This window comes from Pempheris klunzingeri, chromosome 19 (genome assembly GCF_042242105.1).
Source record: "Pempheris klunzingeri isolate RE-2024b chromosome 19, fPemKlu1.hap1, whole genome shotgun sequence".
Lineage (NCBI taxonomy): Eukaryota > Metazoa > Chordata > Actinopteri > Acropomatiformes > Pempheridae > Pempheris > Pempheris klunzingeri.
This window is the reverse complement of record NC_092030.1, coordinates 17,012,998-17,033,160: the sequence shown is the minus strand read 5'-3', so window position 1 is coordinate 17,033,160 and position 20,163 is coordinate 17,012,998. Positions and strand designations below refer to the sequence as shown.

Here is a 20,163-nt window from a genome sequence, read left to right as displayed (position 1 = left end):
GCTAAAAGTTTTCTAACCTGACATGTTGTGCCTTCGGGGGAATTTGTGTCATGAGCTTTTAATTGTTTGTTCCGCCGTTGGTTGCAGGAAAACCATAACAATGCAAATGCATTAAAAGCTTGAATATTTCAAAACACTTTGCACTTAAGCAAAGAAAATATAAAAATTTCATACTTTGAATGGAGTTGCAAAATCCCATTTTGCTTCACCAGAATCCTGACATAAACTGTGAAGTCAGTGTTTTGACGCTGATGTGTTAGTAAAGGTTTAAGTTAGTTAAGTGGCTTCACTTTGCAGGTGTGTGTTAGACTTTGTAGTGTGTAGGTCATCTAAGTATGAAAAGTGCACACACACACACAACCACACCTTGGACCAATCTCTGCCATAGATTTATATTGACCATTTTCATTATTTATCAAAATGTAAATCATTTTTTGATTAATTCTTTGGTTATGTGAAATGTGTATAAAAATATAAAATAGTAATAGTGATGCCCGTTACATTGACCAAACAAGCTCTAGGTTACCATTTGCTAGTAAGCTGCGCTGTGACTACCCACACGCTTTATTTATTACTCTGAAAGTTTACCAGTTTAAGTAATGACTCAGTTAATGTTGTGGGTATATAGTATTGCATTTAATAAATATGTAGACTTAGTTGCTCAGATGCTGCTTCTAGATGACCTTCACCTGAATTAGTTGGCAAAAGATTCAAATAGTCTAAAAGATGTGTGACAATCTCAATCCATCACAGCTGATTGATGATTCGGCCAGATGTAATTTGAAGGATCCTTCAAAATCGACTTTGATAGATTTGGTTCTGCCCAGTAGGAGGGACAAAATGACTGCTTCTGGAGTTTTTGCACTTGGTCTTAGTGACCACTGTCCTCTAGCCTGTGTTACAAATGCTAGACTGAAAAGCTCTAGGGACGTTATCAAAAGAAATGAACAGGCTTTTCTTAGTGACCTTGCTGATACCTCTGCAATGCCATTGGAATATTTTATAAATTAATCATTTGCTATCATTGATAAACATACTTTAAAAAAGGGTATAAGATACTAACCCTATATAAAACCCTATATATAATCATCATTCTTATGTTAAATGCTTCAGAAATGACACATCAGAGATTTTCCGTGCTTTACTGCCAGTGGGAATCTGTTTGATATGGTCTGCTCAGGATCTGCTCTCAGTAGCAAGCCTTTGGCTCCTGTGCCCTCCTTAAACTGCACCTCTCAGTTCACCCTACAGGCCTTCACTTCCTCTTTTGTTAAGGAGGCACCTCAAGCTATCGGTTTCAGGAGAGCAACTGGGGCGGATAAGACATACCCCTCTTTTAAAGCTCTGTGCCCCATTTATTGCTGAACAAGTCACATATCTCTTTAATCTCTCCATCTCCACTGGAGTTGTCCCTCAGGTCAGGAAATCTGCACATGTAGTCCCACCACATAAGGGTGGTGATAAAAAAGATCTTAATAGCTATCGGCCAATTTCCAAAGTGTCCTTGCCTGGACTCATCAGTTAATCAGCTCAAATCATTCCTCTCAAGAAATTCTGTGGTAAGTCCAGTTTCAGAGCTAAACATAGTACATCTATTACTTTGGTTAGAAATTATATTGTATCAGCTGTTGACAAAGGGAAATATTGTGCTGCCCTCTTTGTCATGCTGGACTCCTATAGAGGTTATGTGATGTTAGTGTGTTGTGTAAAGTCTCAGACATGATATCAAATAGCTAATACCAAAAGCTCACAACTCAGGGGACCAAAAATGGCAAAAAAAATGAACGAGATAAGTAGAAGAGTAAGATAAATAAATTCATTTATTTATTTCGTTTTGTCATCTTATTGGAGGGTAAGGAAGAAAAGGCTTTTCTGTATTTTCACAAGTTGATTGAAAGGTAAAGAATAAATAAAACACATTGTTTCCTCACTCCATTTGACCAAAAGCATTGTTAATTTAGCATTCATTTATATTTTTGTCTCACTTAGGCATTTTGTCAGGCTTCTTGTTGGGCAGGTTGATGCCTGAAATCACTTCACTTCATCAGCATACCTCACTGGAGGTAAATAAAGCTCAGCTGGTTTTTAGGTGTCACAACTGGACGCTTGCTTTTAATCTCAGAACCTTACTATTTAGTTTCTCCATTCCTCCTCTTTAAACCCTGGCTAGCGTCTCTGTCTCTGTGGTGTGTTTCCTCCTCTCCCTCTCTAAACCTATTCTCCTTTTAATCAGCTCTCTCAGGACTCGGTTCTGTATAATTAGAGAGTGAAACTTTAATCACCATGGATCCAGGGCAGGGAGAGCGGGGCATTTCGAAAAGACACAAGCATAAAATTAGCACGAAAGAAAGTATGGAAACTCGGGAAGGAATGCGACAGAAATGTCTCAATTTAAGTCAGACTGCGTGCATTCACAGGCAGTCGGGACAGATCCTGGTTTCACACAAGACAAATAAAAGCCAAACTATCTCATAATCATGCCTGGTGGGGCTTGACTTGTTCATAATGTTCAGCTAATTGTTCCGTAGCAGCATTGTGTTGCTGGATGAAAAGGTCACAGTTTGCAGTAGGTCGTTATATAACAGCAGCTGTCTCCTCACCACTTCTCCATCTGTCTCCTCCTATTTGCTCACCTTTCCCTCATCTTCTGTTGTTCAGTGTTTGTCGTTGTACCCTTGCCTTGTCTCCATACTGGGAGTTTACCCTTTCCTTTTTAAAAACACGCCATGCTCTCCTCTCTCCCTTTTGCTTATTCATCATGCTGAAGACCATTTACTTTTGCTGTATAATAACATTTTGGTAAACCGTAGACTGGACAATTATTCCTCTCAGGGGAAACTCTGGAAAGTGGAAAAAAGGAAAACTGTCCAAATCTTTTACTGTTACCTCAATATCTGTTCATGGGCACGTTATGTAAGTTTTAAAAGCCAAGATTTAGATGTTTGAGTGACTATTTCAGTTGAGTTTGAGAGGGAAATATGGCAAGAAGGTACTAGCTAGTGAAGACCTGTGGCCATAGGAGATATTTCCATCAGGAGTTGGTAGAGACCAAAAACGGAGGTAAAAGACTGTTTGCTAAGATGTTCGCCTCAGAAGCCCACAAAAGGCCAAGAAAAAAATTGTCACACAATACCATTTGTTGGATAGTTTTCAGATATATTTAAGGATTTTTTCTGCATTTTAGGAAACATGCTTATTCACTTTCACATCAAGAATGAGATGAGGAGATTGATAAAACTCATCTCTGTATGCATACTGTATGTCTATGTGACGCTAAAGCCAAGAGACAGTTCTTGAAGACAAGAAGCAGGAGAAAACAGCTGGTCTTTATGCTAAGCTAAACTAACAGCCAGCTTCATGTTCAACAGACATGGCAAATATGGATTTTAGAGTTGTATCAATCTTCTCATCAAATTCGTGGCAGCAAATTAAAATATTTTCCAAAAAATGTCCATCCTTTTTGTTGGACAGTTAGGCTAGAAAGCTGGTTTCGACTGCAGGTGACTTGTACCCCGCATTGCTTATATACTTGACCACAGCAGGGAACTAGCTTTAAGGCTCAAGAGTCAAACACCCACGTTTTGTAACAGCTGAAGGTCTGTGGCCTGACAGTCCCACTGTAGGCCTCGATGGCTGGTACCTAACAAGAGCCGAACCCTGCTTCCTGTTTAAAAGTAACACTGATTTAAGTCGACAGGCCAGACTTGCTAAGTTCCTCAGCAGAGAGCCCGGCCAGCCGACGAGGTGGAAACATGTTATTCACTCAGTGCGGACACATCTGTTGTGTACCACTCAGCGAACAGAATGGAGACAAACCCACATCCTGAGTCTTTTACTGAAATGTTTTTACTTCATTTAATTTAGCTGGTGTTGTTAATTTCTTGTGCCCCAGAGAGGCATAGACGTGTTTCAGCTGTACATTTATAGCACAATACTTATCAGCCATGTGACAGGAGCTGTCCACGGTATTTATGAGCATTAATGACGTAAAACTGCCCACTTGTAGTGCTTTTAGTCAGAATTCACCTTTTTTTCACATGGGTAATTTGGCCTAATGGATCTCAGCTCTCATTACAGTCAAGATGATGTTAGACAAACTGCGTTGTTTATCTATCTCTTTTGTCCAACATCTTAAGTGTCCTTTCTTTTCCCACTGGCATCATAGAACTGCAGAGAAGTTCCTCTGACTTTCCTTGGCTACAAGTGTTCGACAGACTATGTCAGTGCTCTTTTTGTGAGCTGCCAAGCTATTAAAGATGCTGATATATTAAAGTGCACTGCAGATCATGTTTTAATGCAGACAGATTGTTCCTACCTAGGCCCTTTCTGTAATTCTGTAAGCATGCCAAATGTGCAGCAGGACGTACGCTCTCACTGCAATGAAGTGTGTCTGTGTGTGTAGTGAAACAATGACAAAGCATGTGCTTGCACAGGTGAAATAGTTAGTCAGTTAATCAGTTGTCACAATTCCTAAAATTACCTGGTTTCAGTCTTTCCAGTGTTCAGCCTTCTTACTTTCCTTTGGCTCATATGACACTAAATGGAATATTTTTGGGTTAACAATTGTTTTTCCGGTTAAATAAGCATTTTGTTATTTGGTCATCTTGGGTGTTGTGAGCTTGTGACGGACATTTGATCAATAAAATATTCTGAAGATCAATTGATAATGCAAATAATGTTAAATTACAGCCCTATTATGATTTGCAGTCGGAAGGTGTGTGCATGTACATGCATTTTTGTTTACTTATGTGTAATCAGATGCAACTCTGTCTCTGACACCTGAAAACCTACAGTATACAAGTTTAATTCACTATGCAGTTAATGGCTCTTGTGATCTGATGTGAGTCTTTTTTGTCCGTTTCCTTAGTATGAATTCAAGGCCAAGAACATCAAGAAGAAGAAGGTCAGCATTGTGGTGTCTGTGGACGGGGTCAAGGTGATGCTGAGGAAGAAACAGAAGGTAAGTCGCTGGTGACAAACTCTAAAAGGATTAAGAGCTAACCGTTTTCCACTGGATTCACCACATAAACACAACGGAACAGAAAAAAGTATTTTAGCTGCAAAAGAGATTTAAAGTTGGATATTAGTAAAAATAAATGTAGAACTTCTCTGATGTTAAGTGCTTTATCAGTGCTCAGTCACAGTCATTTGTCTCATACACAGAGAAAAGAATGGACATGGGATGAGAGCAAGATGATGATCATGCAAGATCCCATATACAGGTTAGTCACACCTCTCCATCTCTGACGATTCAATATGTCCATGCTGTATATAAAACGCATATAAAATCTTGCTATCTTTGCCATTAAACTGTCTGATACTCACCTCAGTCCGTTCTCTGCACTCAGCATGTTCTTGTTAATCATAGTAATTACTGGAAGTATACTGCAGATAATATATACTATATGGAAATTAGACCCTTCAGTGTGGCCTTTGTGGATGAAGCTGCGGCTCGCTTTATAGGCCATTCTATGTACTTTACCATGCAAGACTAATTTGCTTGAATGTCCTATGCTGCATACACCAAATGCAGTCACATTCATATGACAGGATAATGAATAATCTATAGCTTGTGCATGTAGTTGGTAGAGCATATGTTAGTATACTTTCAAGTATGTAATTTTTCCAGGAGAGGCATTGTGCTCTCATATCATATTCACAGTAATCTGCTTTTTAAGTCCATCTGAACAGTCAAGTTTCACGTTGTTTGACAAAATATCCCGGCATGTGCAACTAAGGAAAGATGCATTCATTAGTGTCTAAAGATCCCATCACCTTCGCTGTTTGCATGGTGACGGAGCTGTCAACCAATCAACAGGCTTGTCAAGCTGTGAGTCACTGCCAGAATTAAACAGTATTCGTACTCTGCTGTATGAATTGAAGTGTCAAAATAATGCTTCCTCAGGTGCTGATAAGAGTGCAGGTTTTGGTGAGGAGGGTTGAGAAATGATTGAACATCAGGAGTGTTTTTGGCAAGCTTAACACAAGCAATTAAAGCTAATGCAACATCTCCATGGAAGTGGAAATCTTAGCAGTGGAAAAGAGTGAGCAGCCTCTTATAAGTGTCTTAACATTAAACATCTAACAAACTTGTGTGTGTGTGTTAATTATGTATATATCTCAAGGAGGATCTCATTTGGCAAAGCTGCACCTCATCAAGGGACCGTGTGTGTTAAATATAATTATCCTTGCATGTCTTTCTGTGTGTGGGTGTGATTGTACAGTGGGGATATACAGTACTCTCCGTATCATGTGACTTTCAGTAGTAAGCGGTCATGATTTGTTCGCGTGGTTCCCAGTGGAGATGTTTTTATAGCAGCAGAGCTACAGATAGAGATGCAGGTCTGACCTTTGCTCTGCCAGTTCACTGCAGTGTTGTTGCAGTGTTGCTGGCAAAGGACAGAAACAGACACAAGGAGGATACAGTGGTGCAGCGGCGTGTGTTTATATAAAGTATTATACAGTAAATATTCTCCTTTCATTACATCTGCATTAGGTCAGTAATAGCTTTAATGTTTAAATGTAATCTATCATTAGGAGGATAGTGACAGTGATAAAAGGTGTATTTTAATTCTGCGTCATGTTTTCCAGGATTTTCTACGTGTCTCATGACTCCCAGGACTTGAAGATCTTTAGCTACATCGCAAGAGATGGTTCCAGTAATTCCTTCAGATGTAACGTCTTCAAGTCAAAGAAGAAGGTATGACGACAACTCACCTATGACTCTCCTGCACGCAGACATATGCAGCTGATTACAGATCTACACTGTGATCCTTTAAGAAAGGCTGAAAGACACTCCCATGTTTGTAAGCTAAACTTGAAGCTGGAGTCAGCAGGTGAGACTGAGAATGGGCTAACAGCTAGGCTCGCTCTGTTCGGGTATAAAACAAATCCTCCTACCAGCACCTCTAAAGCTCACGATTTTATATATGTCAGAGCCAGGCCAGCTGTTTCCTCCTGCTTTCTGTTAGGCTGAGCTACCTATCTCTTTGCTGTAGCTTCATATTTAACAGACACAAGAGCGATAATCAATCTCCCCTCTAACTCTCACGTAAAAAAAAATGATAGAAGAAGTATATTACTGATAAAGAAGTGTTTATCGCTAAACACATTTCATACACAACTTCTCGTTTAAATGAAATTAAACTGACAATCAGCAATCGTACGGGAAGAAACCCATCATAGAAGAAGAGTAAATACCATTTTACCAACTGCAGCAGCAGTACACCACAATCCAATGCAGCCACATTACTTTGATTAGATTGCTTTTTTTTTACCTAGAAAAACCTGTGAGCTCTCTTTGCTCCTTGATATAAATTCCCTACAGCAGGTGTTAAGCACACTGTGGGACATACCACATGTGGACCTCAATGTGATTTGCTTCAGTTGTTTCTGTGTCCAGTTACCTGTGACTTTTGTATTCTATTTTTCCATTTTTGTCTTGAATTAATTTCCATATCATGTCTGCTCAGTTAATCAGTTTTGGTGTTACATTACATTTCTGGTGGCTTAGTTAATATCAGGTGGCTCGGCACTGCAGATCCATGGCCTGCAGTGAATACAGACTAGATGCGCTCGAGGACAAGGATTACGGCTGCATATTTTAGACAAGCCTTTCTTTACTGAAAAGAAAAGGCTGAAAGTTGTTGCTGCTGCCTCGGCTCAGAGGTCTGGTGTTATCAGTTAGCTCCAATGAGAATTGCTCCACAGAAGTGATATTCTTAGTCTGTGAACTGGAATTATTCAACTGCGTACCAAGGATGACTGACAGTGTGCATGTTTTCAGTGAAATTACTTGCTTTGGTGTCTGGTGGAGTGGAAAGTCTCATACACTCCAGGTATTCTTGTTGAATACCTGCGCTCTAACCTCCGCTTATCTCAAACTCCGCTCTGTCTCTGCCTCCTCTCTTTCCCTGTCAGACGCAGGCCATGCGGATCGTGCGAACAGTAGGTCAGGCCTTTGAAGTGTGCCATAAGCTCAGTCTGCAGCATGCCGAGCAGGACGCAGACGGACAGGCGGACGGAGAGAGTGACAAGTCCACAGAGGAGCCCAGCAGTCAAGGTGAGGCCTACCTGGAAGACTTCACTGTTATCTGCTATGCGCAGTGTTGCCTTTGCAGGGTGCATTCAAATACACACAGACAGACACATTTTAGGCCACATACTGTGGCTGATATTCATGAAGTACAAAGTACTGTGTACAAAATAGTGAAATTATAATGATATATTAGAATAAGGTTTGTAACATTAACGATGAAATACTGAGTTTTTTAATCAATCAATCAATCTTTATTTATATGGCGCCAATTCACAACAGCGTTATCTCGAGACGCTTTACATGAAGAGCAGGTCTAGACCAAACTCTTTAATTAGAGAGAGACCCAACGATTCATGAATTCAAAATTAAGGATTCAAGAATTCCCACATGAGCAAGCATCTGATATTGTATTATATTGAGCAACAGTGGCAAAGAAAAACTCCCCTTTAACGGGAAGAAACCTCAAACAGACCCAGGCTCAATGTGGGCGGCTTCTGTAGGGGTCTGCGTTGGGTGGAGGTTGGACAGAGAGAGAGAGAGAGAGACAACACAAACAGCAACCAACGTACTAGCAGTGACTATAGCACTAACAATAGGAATGTGACTAACAGATCAGCAGTATGATATTATTGAAAAACATGACGAGTGGCCGACGATCCGCAGCAGTGATTCATGAACCAGAGAACCACATCAGCAGGACCAGGACCAGGATCCACAGGAACCTGAGAGATGAGAAAGCACAGAAAGGCTCCAGGGAAGATAGCAAGTTAGAGGCAGACATTTGGCTGACATGAGACATAACGATGGAGAGGAAGAGGAGGATAGAGAATAGAGGAGCTCAGTGCACCATAGGAGTCCCCCGGCAGTCTGAGCCTATAGCAGCATTTAACTGATTTGTTTGCATATTGTTCTCTGTAGTCTGTTTGTACAGTTTAGTTTCTGTTTATCAAACACCTGCTGCTTGTCTGAACCTTCCAACTGTCAGAGAGCCAACATCTCTTGGTGGGCCATACAGCAGAAACACAGCACAGCACTAAGATGCAAGCATTTAACTACTTCACTAACTTTTTCTTGCTTCTATTAGAAGACATATATTTTCTGGATTTCTTTTTTTTTTTTTACATTTATGCCTTTATTGGTCATCTCTCTCCTGGCCAAAGCTTGACCTTCCCAGTTTAGTTTGATTAAACGCCTCTTTACGGCCCAAATGGAACCATCGAACCTCACTAGCTTGTTAATTCAGGGCAGCAGTCAAACGGCACCAACACGTGTCCGGTTTCACAGGAATGTAAACGGATTTAAGGGACAACTTCAAGCTAATGTGGATTTGAGTGTTTTTTCCGAGGCACTCATGTGGGTTGGAGGGTAACGATGGGAACGACTCCCACGATTACAACTTTGATGTCATTGGACAACACAAGAGGGTGACTGCCAGTGTGACCAATAATGAGTGTAATTTGCACGGTGATTGAAAGGCACTGAGCCACAGTTGTGTTGGAGGCAAAGCATCATGATCCTGTGGGGGTAAAATGCAATCTGTGTGCCTAAAATAGAATTAATTAAGGGTTCACAGTAGTTATCTAAATGAAAGCATCCACATTTGTATGCTTTTTATCGACTCCTATGCATTTTTTTAACTCTGAAGATGAATATATCAGAGCTTTCAGAAGGGTACATTCCACAAACTTACTGTATTAACTTACATTTACATTTAAAGGAATAGTTGGGAATTTTGGGAAATAAACTTATTCGCTTTCTTCTAGATATTTAGATGAGAGGATTGAATAACACAACACTAATGGGCTTCTTTTACAGATCGTAAACTGACAGGAGCAGAGCGAGGGGAGGAAGAGGAGGAAAGCAAGCATGGAGGAAGACGAGGCGGAGAAGATCCCACAGCTGGCGCTTCACTGTGTGAAAAGGCAGTCAGTGAGATTCTGCAAAGTCTGGCTGAGCTGAATGTGGTCAAACCTGGGCAGACCATCATAGTAAGATACTGCACACACGCACACACACACACACACACACACACATTGAGCTGTAATTCTACAGCTGTCATAGCTGTAGAATTCAAAATCTACTAAATAATTTCAGAAACTCTTGAAAAGAGAGGACTCAGACATCAGAATAACTGAACTTGCAAACTTTGTATTTTGTGAAAAAAGTGAATAGTCAAATTAAATCATTTAGAGCAAGTACAAAAGAGCGCCCTGGACAAACAACGGGGATTAGCAATTAGTTATCAGGAGCACACATTCACAGGTCATTCACATTTCTGTCTGGCTGATGATTGGCTGACTGAACATGCCGCTGCTCTCTCCCTCTCTCTGAAAACAAATCCACAGCCACTATGAGCAAAAATGAGTGCACATTTTTTTAGTCCCAAGCCGGGAACGTTAATGTTGCAATTGGTGTTATATTTTTAGTGTCTGCCACCACACAGATATTGCAAATCACTGACCAGCTAAACCTTACTTTTGCTAAACATAGGGGCAGCCTCACACTCACAAACTCACATCATTAAACCGCATTGTTACATCAGTCAGTTTCCATCACAGTTGAAGTGAAAGTTCCCTTTCATTACTGACACCAGCAGCAGGGGTGAGCTAGCAGCAGCATCCACATTTTAATGATTACAGGTTTGTTTGCAGACTGCTTCTGACTTTGCCTCTGCTTTGATTCATTGCTTTGGCTGTAGTGGTTTTGATGCTATTATCTAGGTGTAGTGTTGCCAAATGGCTCATTGAACTAAGCAAGTACAGTACAGTGCTTTGTCATCTACTGCAGTACCTGATCAGATCACTGAGCTCTCAAAACGGGCAACAGATACTGTATTTATGAAATAACCTGGTCATTCTTCCAGTAGTAAAAATACTGCTTTTGTTTCTCTGTGTCTGTGATTTGGCAGACTTTAAATCCTTATGGAACTGACGATTATCTTTCCAGTATATTTTGACAGAGAGAAGATGAAAAGATGCAAACATGTGGGCTTTGGTGTGTCATGATGCGTTCCTTTGGATTTGTGAGCAGAGTTAGAGTGGGAGACACAGCTTTTATCGTGCTGCTAAAAGAGAGAGAGTGGGATCGGAGTGGGGAACCTGAATATTTCTGCTAGCTATGAAAGGGGGATACCTAATCCTAAAAACCCAGTCTGTTCCCTTTGATTCCTGAGAAATGCCACCATAATCCCATTGAAGGGTTCACGAACATCTGCTCTATGGAGATAAGCAAGGAGTGAGGGATGGAAAAGAGAGAGAGATGGAGGAAGGAATAATCTGAATAACGGTAAAAAAAAAAAAAAAAACTGTCCAAAAGATACAGACCGCACAAGATGCTGGCTGTGGTCGCCAGCAGGCAAAATAAGGCTGTATTAACAGCCTTATTTAACACAAACACCTCCACTGTCTGTGGTGCTGACTTGTATTTTGAGGCCATAGTTTGTAGGACTGCTGCTAATGATTTTTTTCGTTATCAGATAAAGATTTTCTCTATAAGCTTTTTACTATGAACATAAAAGTTAAAAATTGGCAGAGAATACTGTGTAGGGAGCCCATCACTCAGAGTTAGAAGTTGGCTGAGAAAATAGGCTTTCAGGTCCTTTTAAAAAAAAAGTCACTGAAGGTGTGTAAGCTTTAGCATTGGTGAGGATGAATAATTGTAATTAGCGTATGCCTTGCAGAGCCTATAACTGGCAGCAAGGTGAAAGGTACAATCCAGTTTGTGCCTAAAGAACCAAACTGTTCAAATCTATCAATAATAGATCATTTATTTATATTTTTTAATCATATATGTTTGATTTATTTCAAATAATTTACTTATTTAGGGAAGCTATGTAGGATATTCTGTGGCGGAGACCCCTCTCATTAAGATGCACCCTTCAGTTGACTTCAGTTGAGTGTCCTGTACTCTACAGTGTGCTACCCTGCCCTCCAGTGGTATATAATGGGAGTTACAATATATCACGTACCCCTGCACCACTGGAAAGTGCGTGACAGCAGTATTATATTTGCAACTGTACAGAAAGAAATGTCGTGTTCTTGTGTATGATTCGAGCATAAGTTCTTACTTTCACAAACACTAAATCCATCTTGGTCAATGCTGATATCCCTGGAGATAGAAAAAAACTCTGATACAGAAATTGCTCTGTCTGTACTGTTTCAGAGAGAGAGGGGGGGGGCTGAAGTGAAAAGCTGCTTAGGGAAAATTTTTTGCTACCAGAGATCAAATGGAAAATCATCCAAAAATCCAGGGAGGAAGATAAATGGAGACAGAGAAAGAGAGTGTATGGTATGATAATGAGCTCAGGGATTGTGCCAGTTCTGGTGGAGAGTTACATTCGGGCTCCAAGGGGCTCCAGATCAGTGGGTCCCCGTCCTGGTCTCAGGGATTCAAAGACTGGGTGGTTTCTGTCCTGCTGGCTCATTAATTGCATTCATCTGGTGTCCAGGGTCTAAAAATAGCTCCTATTGTGTGGGAGGATGAAAAACTGGCAGCACTTTAGGTCCTGAGGGCCAACATTGAAGTCCATTGTGTCTTTGGTGTTTTTTGGGAATTACACCCACCACTCTAGCTTAAAGTGTGTTGTTTTTACAAGCATTCTCCTTCCATCCATAATCCCTCTCTGTCTGTGTTTGTGTGCGACCAGGATTTTGATCGAAAGTCCCTCTTCACTGTGACGTCTCAAGGCGTTACTCCCAGCAGCTCTTGCTCTCGATCTCTCACTCCGCTGGCATCACAGCACTACCTGCAGCTTCTTCAGCAGCAGCTACAGCAGCAGCAGCAGCACACACAGGTGGCCGTCGCTCAGGTAAGAATACAACTGTGTACAGATCGTACACTGCAGGCCTGGCTGAAAACACACTATGACAGTACAAATTCAGATTTAAAGCTGAGACAAACTGTTATTTTCATTGTCGATTAATGTGATGGATTGTTGTCCATGAAATGCCAAAAAGCTGTGAAAAAATGCCCGTCATAACTTTCTAAAGTGCGAGATGATGTCTTTGAATGTCTCGTTTTGTTCCACCAGAGGTCTGAAGCTCCACTCGGATTTTCTATTCACTTTTTCAACACCTTCATTAATGAGATTAACATTTTTTATAGGCTTCCATTGACGGGCTCATTTCAGATGAGTAGTCTTTCTTTAGAGAGGGGAACCCAGTAATCAATATTGAATAAATTAAACTTGATACTCACCTGTTCTCAGTAAAACCCAGTGGCATGTGACTCTTATATTTACTCAGTAGGCCTAGCTGAACCTGACAGACTGATCCTGACTCGTGTTGTGGATGTATTTGATCCAATATGGTATGAATTGTTAGCCTTAGAATTGACAGTGGCATTGATGACATCCGGTTCTGTCACACAGCCACATATTTCAGTCAGCTTGTTAAAACCTGCCATGAAATCTAGACTTGTAATGCTTTTTCTTAATAAAACCAGCAGCAGCACTCGTGGAAAAACTTTGACTGTATTAATACACACTCTATTACACACATCCAGTGAGAATTGTTTTGAACACTGAGCAGAATAGAGACCGATGGAGGTAATCTTCATCTTGGCAACCGGTTCATAGCTCACTGTATGCCTTTTAATGAGAATCCTCCAGTAGGGGGCAGCACCAACACAGTAATGGACGGACAGTCAGTGCAGCATGACAAAATACAAGCAGAGCTGAGATCAAGATGCACATTTGTAATGAAGCATCTCAAGAGATTCATGAAGCCCCCGATTGATAACATCTGAGGAACTTAAACACATGTGCATATTTACTGTAGTATTTCATGTCTGTTCCGTTTGATTGTACAGCCATGGCAAAAATATCTCGCAAGTTAATGATCTACATAAATAGCCACCCTAGTATTACTTTCGGATTCAGTTTTGGGATTATACATATGAACCTGATTATGCATGATTGAGGTAGTGGAACTGAAGCGTGAGACAAAAAATAACTATTCAAACAAATATTTAAATTGAAGTTGCGTTTAGATTTTGGATTTAAATCAAATCAGAAACACAAACAAACACACCTTGGCCTTTGTTTCCATTACAGGTGCAGCTGTTAAAGGATCAGATGGCAGCAGAGACTGCCGCTCGGATGGAGGCTCAGGCTCGTGTCCACCAGCTGCTGCTACAGAACAGGGACTTGCTGCAGCACCTGGCCCTGCTCGTGCAACAGCTGAAAGAGCTGGAGGCCCGCTCCCCAAAAACGGCACAACCGGGGCAGCCACAACAGGAGCCTCAAGCTAACGGGCACAGTAAGTGAGCGGAGGGGTGATGGGTGGGAGCACTGTTGTCCCTCAGGTGGATTCGTGTCAGGTCAGATTCCCCGCGTGCTGCAGTCCTTGTCGTTGCTCACTCCCCTGTTGACCAGGAGGATGCTGTAGTCATCCATGACAAAAACCCATGATCCCTCACTGGTTTCCTGTCTGCAAACATCATCAGTGGATGGGACAGAAGCACAGCTGCCAGGGATTGAACCCTGCTCTAGGTGAACGCGAGTGCTTCCCTGTCATGCCTCCTTGGTGTCCTTTAATTGAGCATTTCGCTTTTATCTCCATTGAAGAGAGAAAACAGTGTTCGTTTAATAGACTGTTTGACTTGCAGATGCGGGTGATTTTTAAAAAATTTTTTTTTAATGTTGAAGCTGCGTTGATCACAGTATCAAAGGAGGCACGGATGATGAGGACTAAAGATAAAGAGAGAGGAGGAACAGGAAAGACAGCAAGTTAGTGCTCAGACATGTTTTCGGGTCGCGTTTAGAGGATATTGATTTTTACAAAAGCATCTATGAAGTTTCAAAATCCCATAAATGAACGTTGTCTCGAACGCACAAAAAAAGTATTTGCAACTGCAGCCGCTTACAGGAAATGTTTCAGAATGGGATTATTGATCTCACTTGATGTGATTGTTGAGATTCCACATGAGCCTGCATCATGTTGAATCCACGCATCAACCCCACATTGCGTTAAACACCCTGTGCTGCACAATGAGTCCAAACACCATGTTTTTATACACAATAGCATATCTATGCTAAACGAATAGCAGATTATGAAATCACAGTGGATTTAAAACCATTCTGTCAGCATTATCTCATGCCCGCAGACTCAGTTAGAGTTTTGATTGTGTTGATTTGCACGTGCGCACACACACACACACACACACACACACACACACACACACATAGGCACACTTCCTCCCAAAAGAGGATTTTTTGAGGAGGGTTGTGTTTACAGCAGCTAACATATGGTCAGTCTTGCCAAAATAATAATGAATAGCCACACACACAGTGGGCAGAGCTGTGCGTGTGAGTTTATGTATGAGTCTGTGTACATATCGAATGTGTTTTTACGTGTGTGCATGACACATCATGTTTCACGCTTGTATTAATCATGTTAGGCCTTCTGATAGAAATGCTAATCTTGCTAATCTCAGACATGGCTGGCCTAAGTGCTGCCACGGGCACACTGCCAACTCCTCCTTTCAATAATGAGAGTCAGCACTCAGAGAGATCTTTAGAAAAAGGAAAAGCCAACAAGTTGGTTGTCGTTTGTTGTTCTCTCTTCTTGTTTTTAATGGTGGCATTCTGTTGATTTATCTGTCTGTTCCAGATGGTCAGCAGTCATCATGCAGCTCAGTTTCTGCATCAGCAAAGTCTCTGTCTCTGAATCTGAAGAATCACTACAACCAGACCCTGGATCAGCTCATCACCTCCACACCTGCGTGGCCACTCCAAACCTCACCCCTCTCCCCCACCCATGTGGACTGCGCCGAGTCCTACTTGAACCTGCTCAACCTGGAGAACAGCACCAAACCAGACACAACAGTCAACGGAGACCTGGACCCCTTCATCAGGGCCAATGGGGCAGCGGACAGCAAGGAGAGCTCGTGCAATGAGATCGTCCCGTTCACGTGGAGGAACTCTGCCAACATGGATGAAAAGTAAGACGACTGTCCTCATATTTTTATTACAAGGAGAGAAAATTAGGGTTGTTAGTACTGCACCAACACAAAGAAAGTCAGTCCACTGATGGCGTGTAGTGTAAGCAGATCATTTTTCAATGAAGAACATCTGTATATGAATGGATAAAGGAAAGTGTCAGTGTTGGAATATAAGAACAATTACAGTGAAAAATGTTTTTCTTTATTCTTTGCCGCTATTTGGGGGATAATAGTGCTCACACTTTGCATGATGCTTTAGGGGATGTACAGTAAAGAGGCAGTAGGCCATGAAGTGACTTAGTTAGCTGCGGGCTATTAGCAGTTTGTGTTTGCCGCGTCATGGGATTACTTTGATACTGAGGAAAACTTAAAAACATGACGATTGTCAGGCAAGTTCTGGAGTTGAAAGGAGTGTCTTTTTCTGTGGTTTTTAAGCAGATTTATGGACATTTATTGGCCATGGACACAGATTTAATGATGTCCTCAGAAAGTGTAAGTCACACTGAATCTAAAAATATGGGTATCATCTGTGTGTTCAGATCTGACAGAGTTATGACTCACAGAAGGAGTACAGATTTTGACAGTCAGGAGCTTCAAGAGTTTTAAAGCACCTTAATTGCCTCCATGAGCTGTGTGTAACACCCTCTGCCATAACTCCAAAAGTTGACCGTGTTGGTAAACAGGATTAATCAGCCAAAACTTCCTGTTGTCCTTGCATAAATTTAGAACTGTTATTTTTGTCTCTGTATGGAGAAAACAAACAAGATATAACGTGTCAAATAATGAGCTTTAGAGGTGCTGGATTTGCAGATTCTGTTACCTCGTACAGAGCCAGGCCAGCTGATTCCAGTCTTCCAGTCTGCTAAGCTAAGCTAAGTGCCTGCTGGCTGCAGCATCACATTTAATGGAAACACATGCGAGTGATATCGATCCTCTCATCTAACTATGCCAGAAAGCAAATTCTTCCCCAAAATGTCGAACAATTGCATTAACGTGCATACACATTCCTCATCGTGGCTCCGGTCACTCTATGTTTGAGCTAACCAGGCCGCACAGTGACACACAGCCCGTAGCTTTTAGTGTTATTAGTGGAGAACGGCTCAACTCAGCAGAAACAGCCTCCAGCTAATGAAAGTGTGACTGTAATCAGGGGATTACAGCACACGGGGAGAAAAGGGTTGGGGTCAGACAGACAAACAAACAGGGGATCAGGTTTGAGGTTGAAAGAGGGAATGAGAGAAACATCCCAGAGAAGCATGTAAAACTCCATCTGCTCTAAAGTCTTAAGCCAGTGTTTCTATTGCATGAAATAACTCATTTTGAGAAGCCATTAAGATACATTTCAAGAGTAAAGACAGCATATGGAATTATTTTCTTTGGAATAATATACTGTATGCTGAGTATTTTCCAAGATGTTTGAGTGTCTCGTTGTCACAGACTGGCACATTTTTATCTCATGAAGTGCTTTCCCTGCTGTACTTTTGACTTAAGTCAAAATGCTCTGGCATGCAGCTTATACACATGCAGCCCTTACCTTGAATGCATATATGAAGTCACAGCATGTAATTACTTTTTAATGAGCTTTTTAATGAGCTTTTAATCTCCTTTAAGCCATCACAAAGACCAGCTATAGTAAAAAAATAGAAAACATTTACTACATAAGATCAAGCAGAGCTCTCAAGCAGGAGAAACTCACTTCCTTTTATCCCCCTCCTTCTCTCGCTCATCCTCTCTCACTTCATTTGTCTCATCTCTTGCTGTTTTCTCTCTCTGAAAGCGATCCACAGCGAAATCCCCAAGGACGGCGTGTTAAAGTTGATTTCAAAACAGACAAGAAGAGAAAGAGCTGGAGTTGACTCGGCAGCGTAGTGTGTATTTGGCGTGCGTACGCATGTTGTAACTGTGTGTGTGCTTTGTTTTGTGCATGCTGCTTAGCTCCCTACAGCCAGGCTCACTTCCTGTGGTTTCCTATAGCACGCTCCCAGCTCCCACCCCTTCACAACCTGAAACACTACACGATGTTTTTTTTTTTTTTTCTTTTGCTTGAGCATCGGAAAAGAATTTGAAGAAAAGACAAAAGGGAACTTGAAATCCCTTCCGAAGAGAGGCATCATGTTACTGTACATATCCATCTGCATATAGTTTCATTTGGGGAGTGTGTTGTGCGCCAGACTGATACCCCCCTCCTTCCCTTTATTTTTGTCATTATATAACAACCAGCATCTCTTTTCTGTCTGCCTGTCATCCTCCTGAGCTTCTCTGTCCCACCACATTTTCTATTTTCTGTCTCAAAGGCTTCTCTCAAAGACACAGTAGCTTAGAAATATACCAAGCAGGGCTTTTTCTGTTTTGTTTTTTTCTAAAGTGACTCTCCCCTCTCTCTTTCTGTCTTATTGGCTTTGCCTCCTCTCATCATCATCAATGTAAATACTAACCAGAAAGTCATGCTGGGTTTATCCACAGATGGCGTGTGAAACAATGAAATGTTGATTAATTTTTTGGACAAAAAATACGGACAGCAACTCTGCAAAGAAGAGCTATGACCTTTCAGCGTTTAGAATCGGCAGTATCATGCAGCTTATGCAGCTCAACTCCTCTATATCTTTTAATCTCACTAAAGCATAGGAAAAATAAGAAAAAATGAGGGTTGGAGAAATGGAAACTGCAGCTCCACTGTGTTTCCCCCGCCAAACTCCTTTGCATTACCTTTGGCACAGCCAGACTCGTGTACCCGCCCTCCCCCACCGCACGGCAAATTTTATTGCTTCCATTTGCTTTTGTTTTCTGGATTTCCCCAGCGAATCAATGTTTACAGCCTCAGTGGCCTTATGTTATGTTCTGCGAACAAGCAGACAGATATTCCTCTGCCTCCTCTCTCACCATCTCTCTCCCCCTCGTCCTTTCATTCTTCGTGCTGCCAGCAGTGACCTCCCCTCGTTTCAAGTACTGGTCTTGCAGGGCAATGGAATTTGTTAACTTCACATTATTAGTGCAGTTTTACTTTAAATCACACAGGCGTTATCTCCCAATACGGACCATATCCATGTGTGCGCTCCTTCCGGGTGACTCGAGTCCTATATGACCACTGCTGGCATACCATACCAACATTAGATCTAACCACGGAGTGAGTCAAGCTTTACACAACAGAGACATTGAAGTAGGATGAAAACAGGATGTGATAGTAGACTTAAAATACACTTTGTGGGCATAACATTGAACTGTGTTATTTGCAGCTTTTGAGTCATCAACCTCTTTATCTGGCACACATTAAGCGCTATTAACAGGCTTTTTGCCAAGCAAGTTTTCATGTTACAAGGAATTTGCCTTGGTATAGTGGTGCATGATATTAAAGATAGAGGAGATTAAGAAAGTCGAAATGAAAAACATAAAACAGTTGTAATTGTAAGTCAAGAAAGAAATGTAAAATAAGAAATATTTACAATACAGAATATCAGATATGATAATCAGATATTAATAATAATATTTTGCTAATTAGCACCAAATGCAAAGTACAGCTGAGGCTGATGGGGAGTCCATTAGTTTTGTGGGTATATGACTTCGGGGGGGTTTGGTTATAAATAAAAGTATTGGACAGTTTGAAAAGTTGAGCTGAGCCAAAGAGATTACAACTCATCCTGAGGGGATGATGAATGATTGCATCAAATTTCATGGCCAGTTCTGCCCAAAAGTTTTCTTTTAAGAGATTTCATTCAAACCCACAAATGGTAACCACATGTTGGTACTAGAAAGAAAGTCAGAGGATCACCACAGTCAGTATTCAATTCAATTCAATTCAGTAGGGTGCATCGTCTGGGGAACATGAATGCCTTTTTCGAAAATTTCATAGCTGTCTATCCAGTAGATGAGATATTTCAGTCCGGACTGACCAGCAGACTAACACTACTGTCCCTAGAGCCACGCCGCGAAAACTGCAGCAATGCCCACACAGAGCAAACAGAGACACATATGGCGACCAGCTTATATGAACAGCCAACTATATATTATTCACCAGTGAGTCATGTTTTCCTCTGGCATGGTATAGACTGCTTACTCTCATACTCTTTCTGTCTGAAAGGATTATATGTTGTATAATCAAGTTTCCTGACCTATCTGGTGATCTTTCCTTCCCCTCTGTCCTATTTTGTTTTCCCTCTTCATCATTAACATCCTCATATGCGTGTCAG

General features: G+C 41.3%; 1 protein-coding gene across 1 annotated transcript in view; it reads left to right on the top strand.

Annotated features, from left to right (window-relative positions):
* LOC139218855 (carboxyl-terminal PDZ ligand of neuronal nitric oxide synthase protein) overlaps window positions 1-20,163 on the top strand; it is a 47,609-nt gene that overhangs the window by 18,641 nt on the left and 8,805 nt on the right. Inside the window, exons 3-10 of the mRNA XM_070850577.1 lie at window positions 4,868-4,960; window positions 5,164-5,222; window positions 6,592-6,700; window positions 7,921-8,062; window positions 9,854-10,026; window positions 12,684-12,845; window positions 14,091-14,295; window positions 15,649-15,979. Of these exons, the coding sequence (XP_070706678.1) occupies window positions 4,868-4,960; window positions 5,164-5,222; window positions 6,592-6,700; window positions 7,921-8,062; window positions 9,854-10,026; window positions 12,684-12,845; window positions 14,091-14,295; window positions 15,649-15,979 (1,274 nt within the window). The remainder of the gene's footprint in view (window positions 1-4,867; window positions 4,961-5,163; window positions 5,223-6,591; window positions 6,701-7,920; window positions 8,063-9,853; window positions 10,027-12,683; window positions 12,846-14,090; window positions 14,296-15,648; window positions 15,980-20,163) is intronic.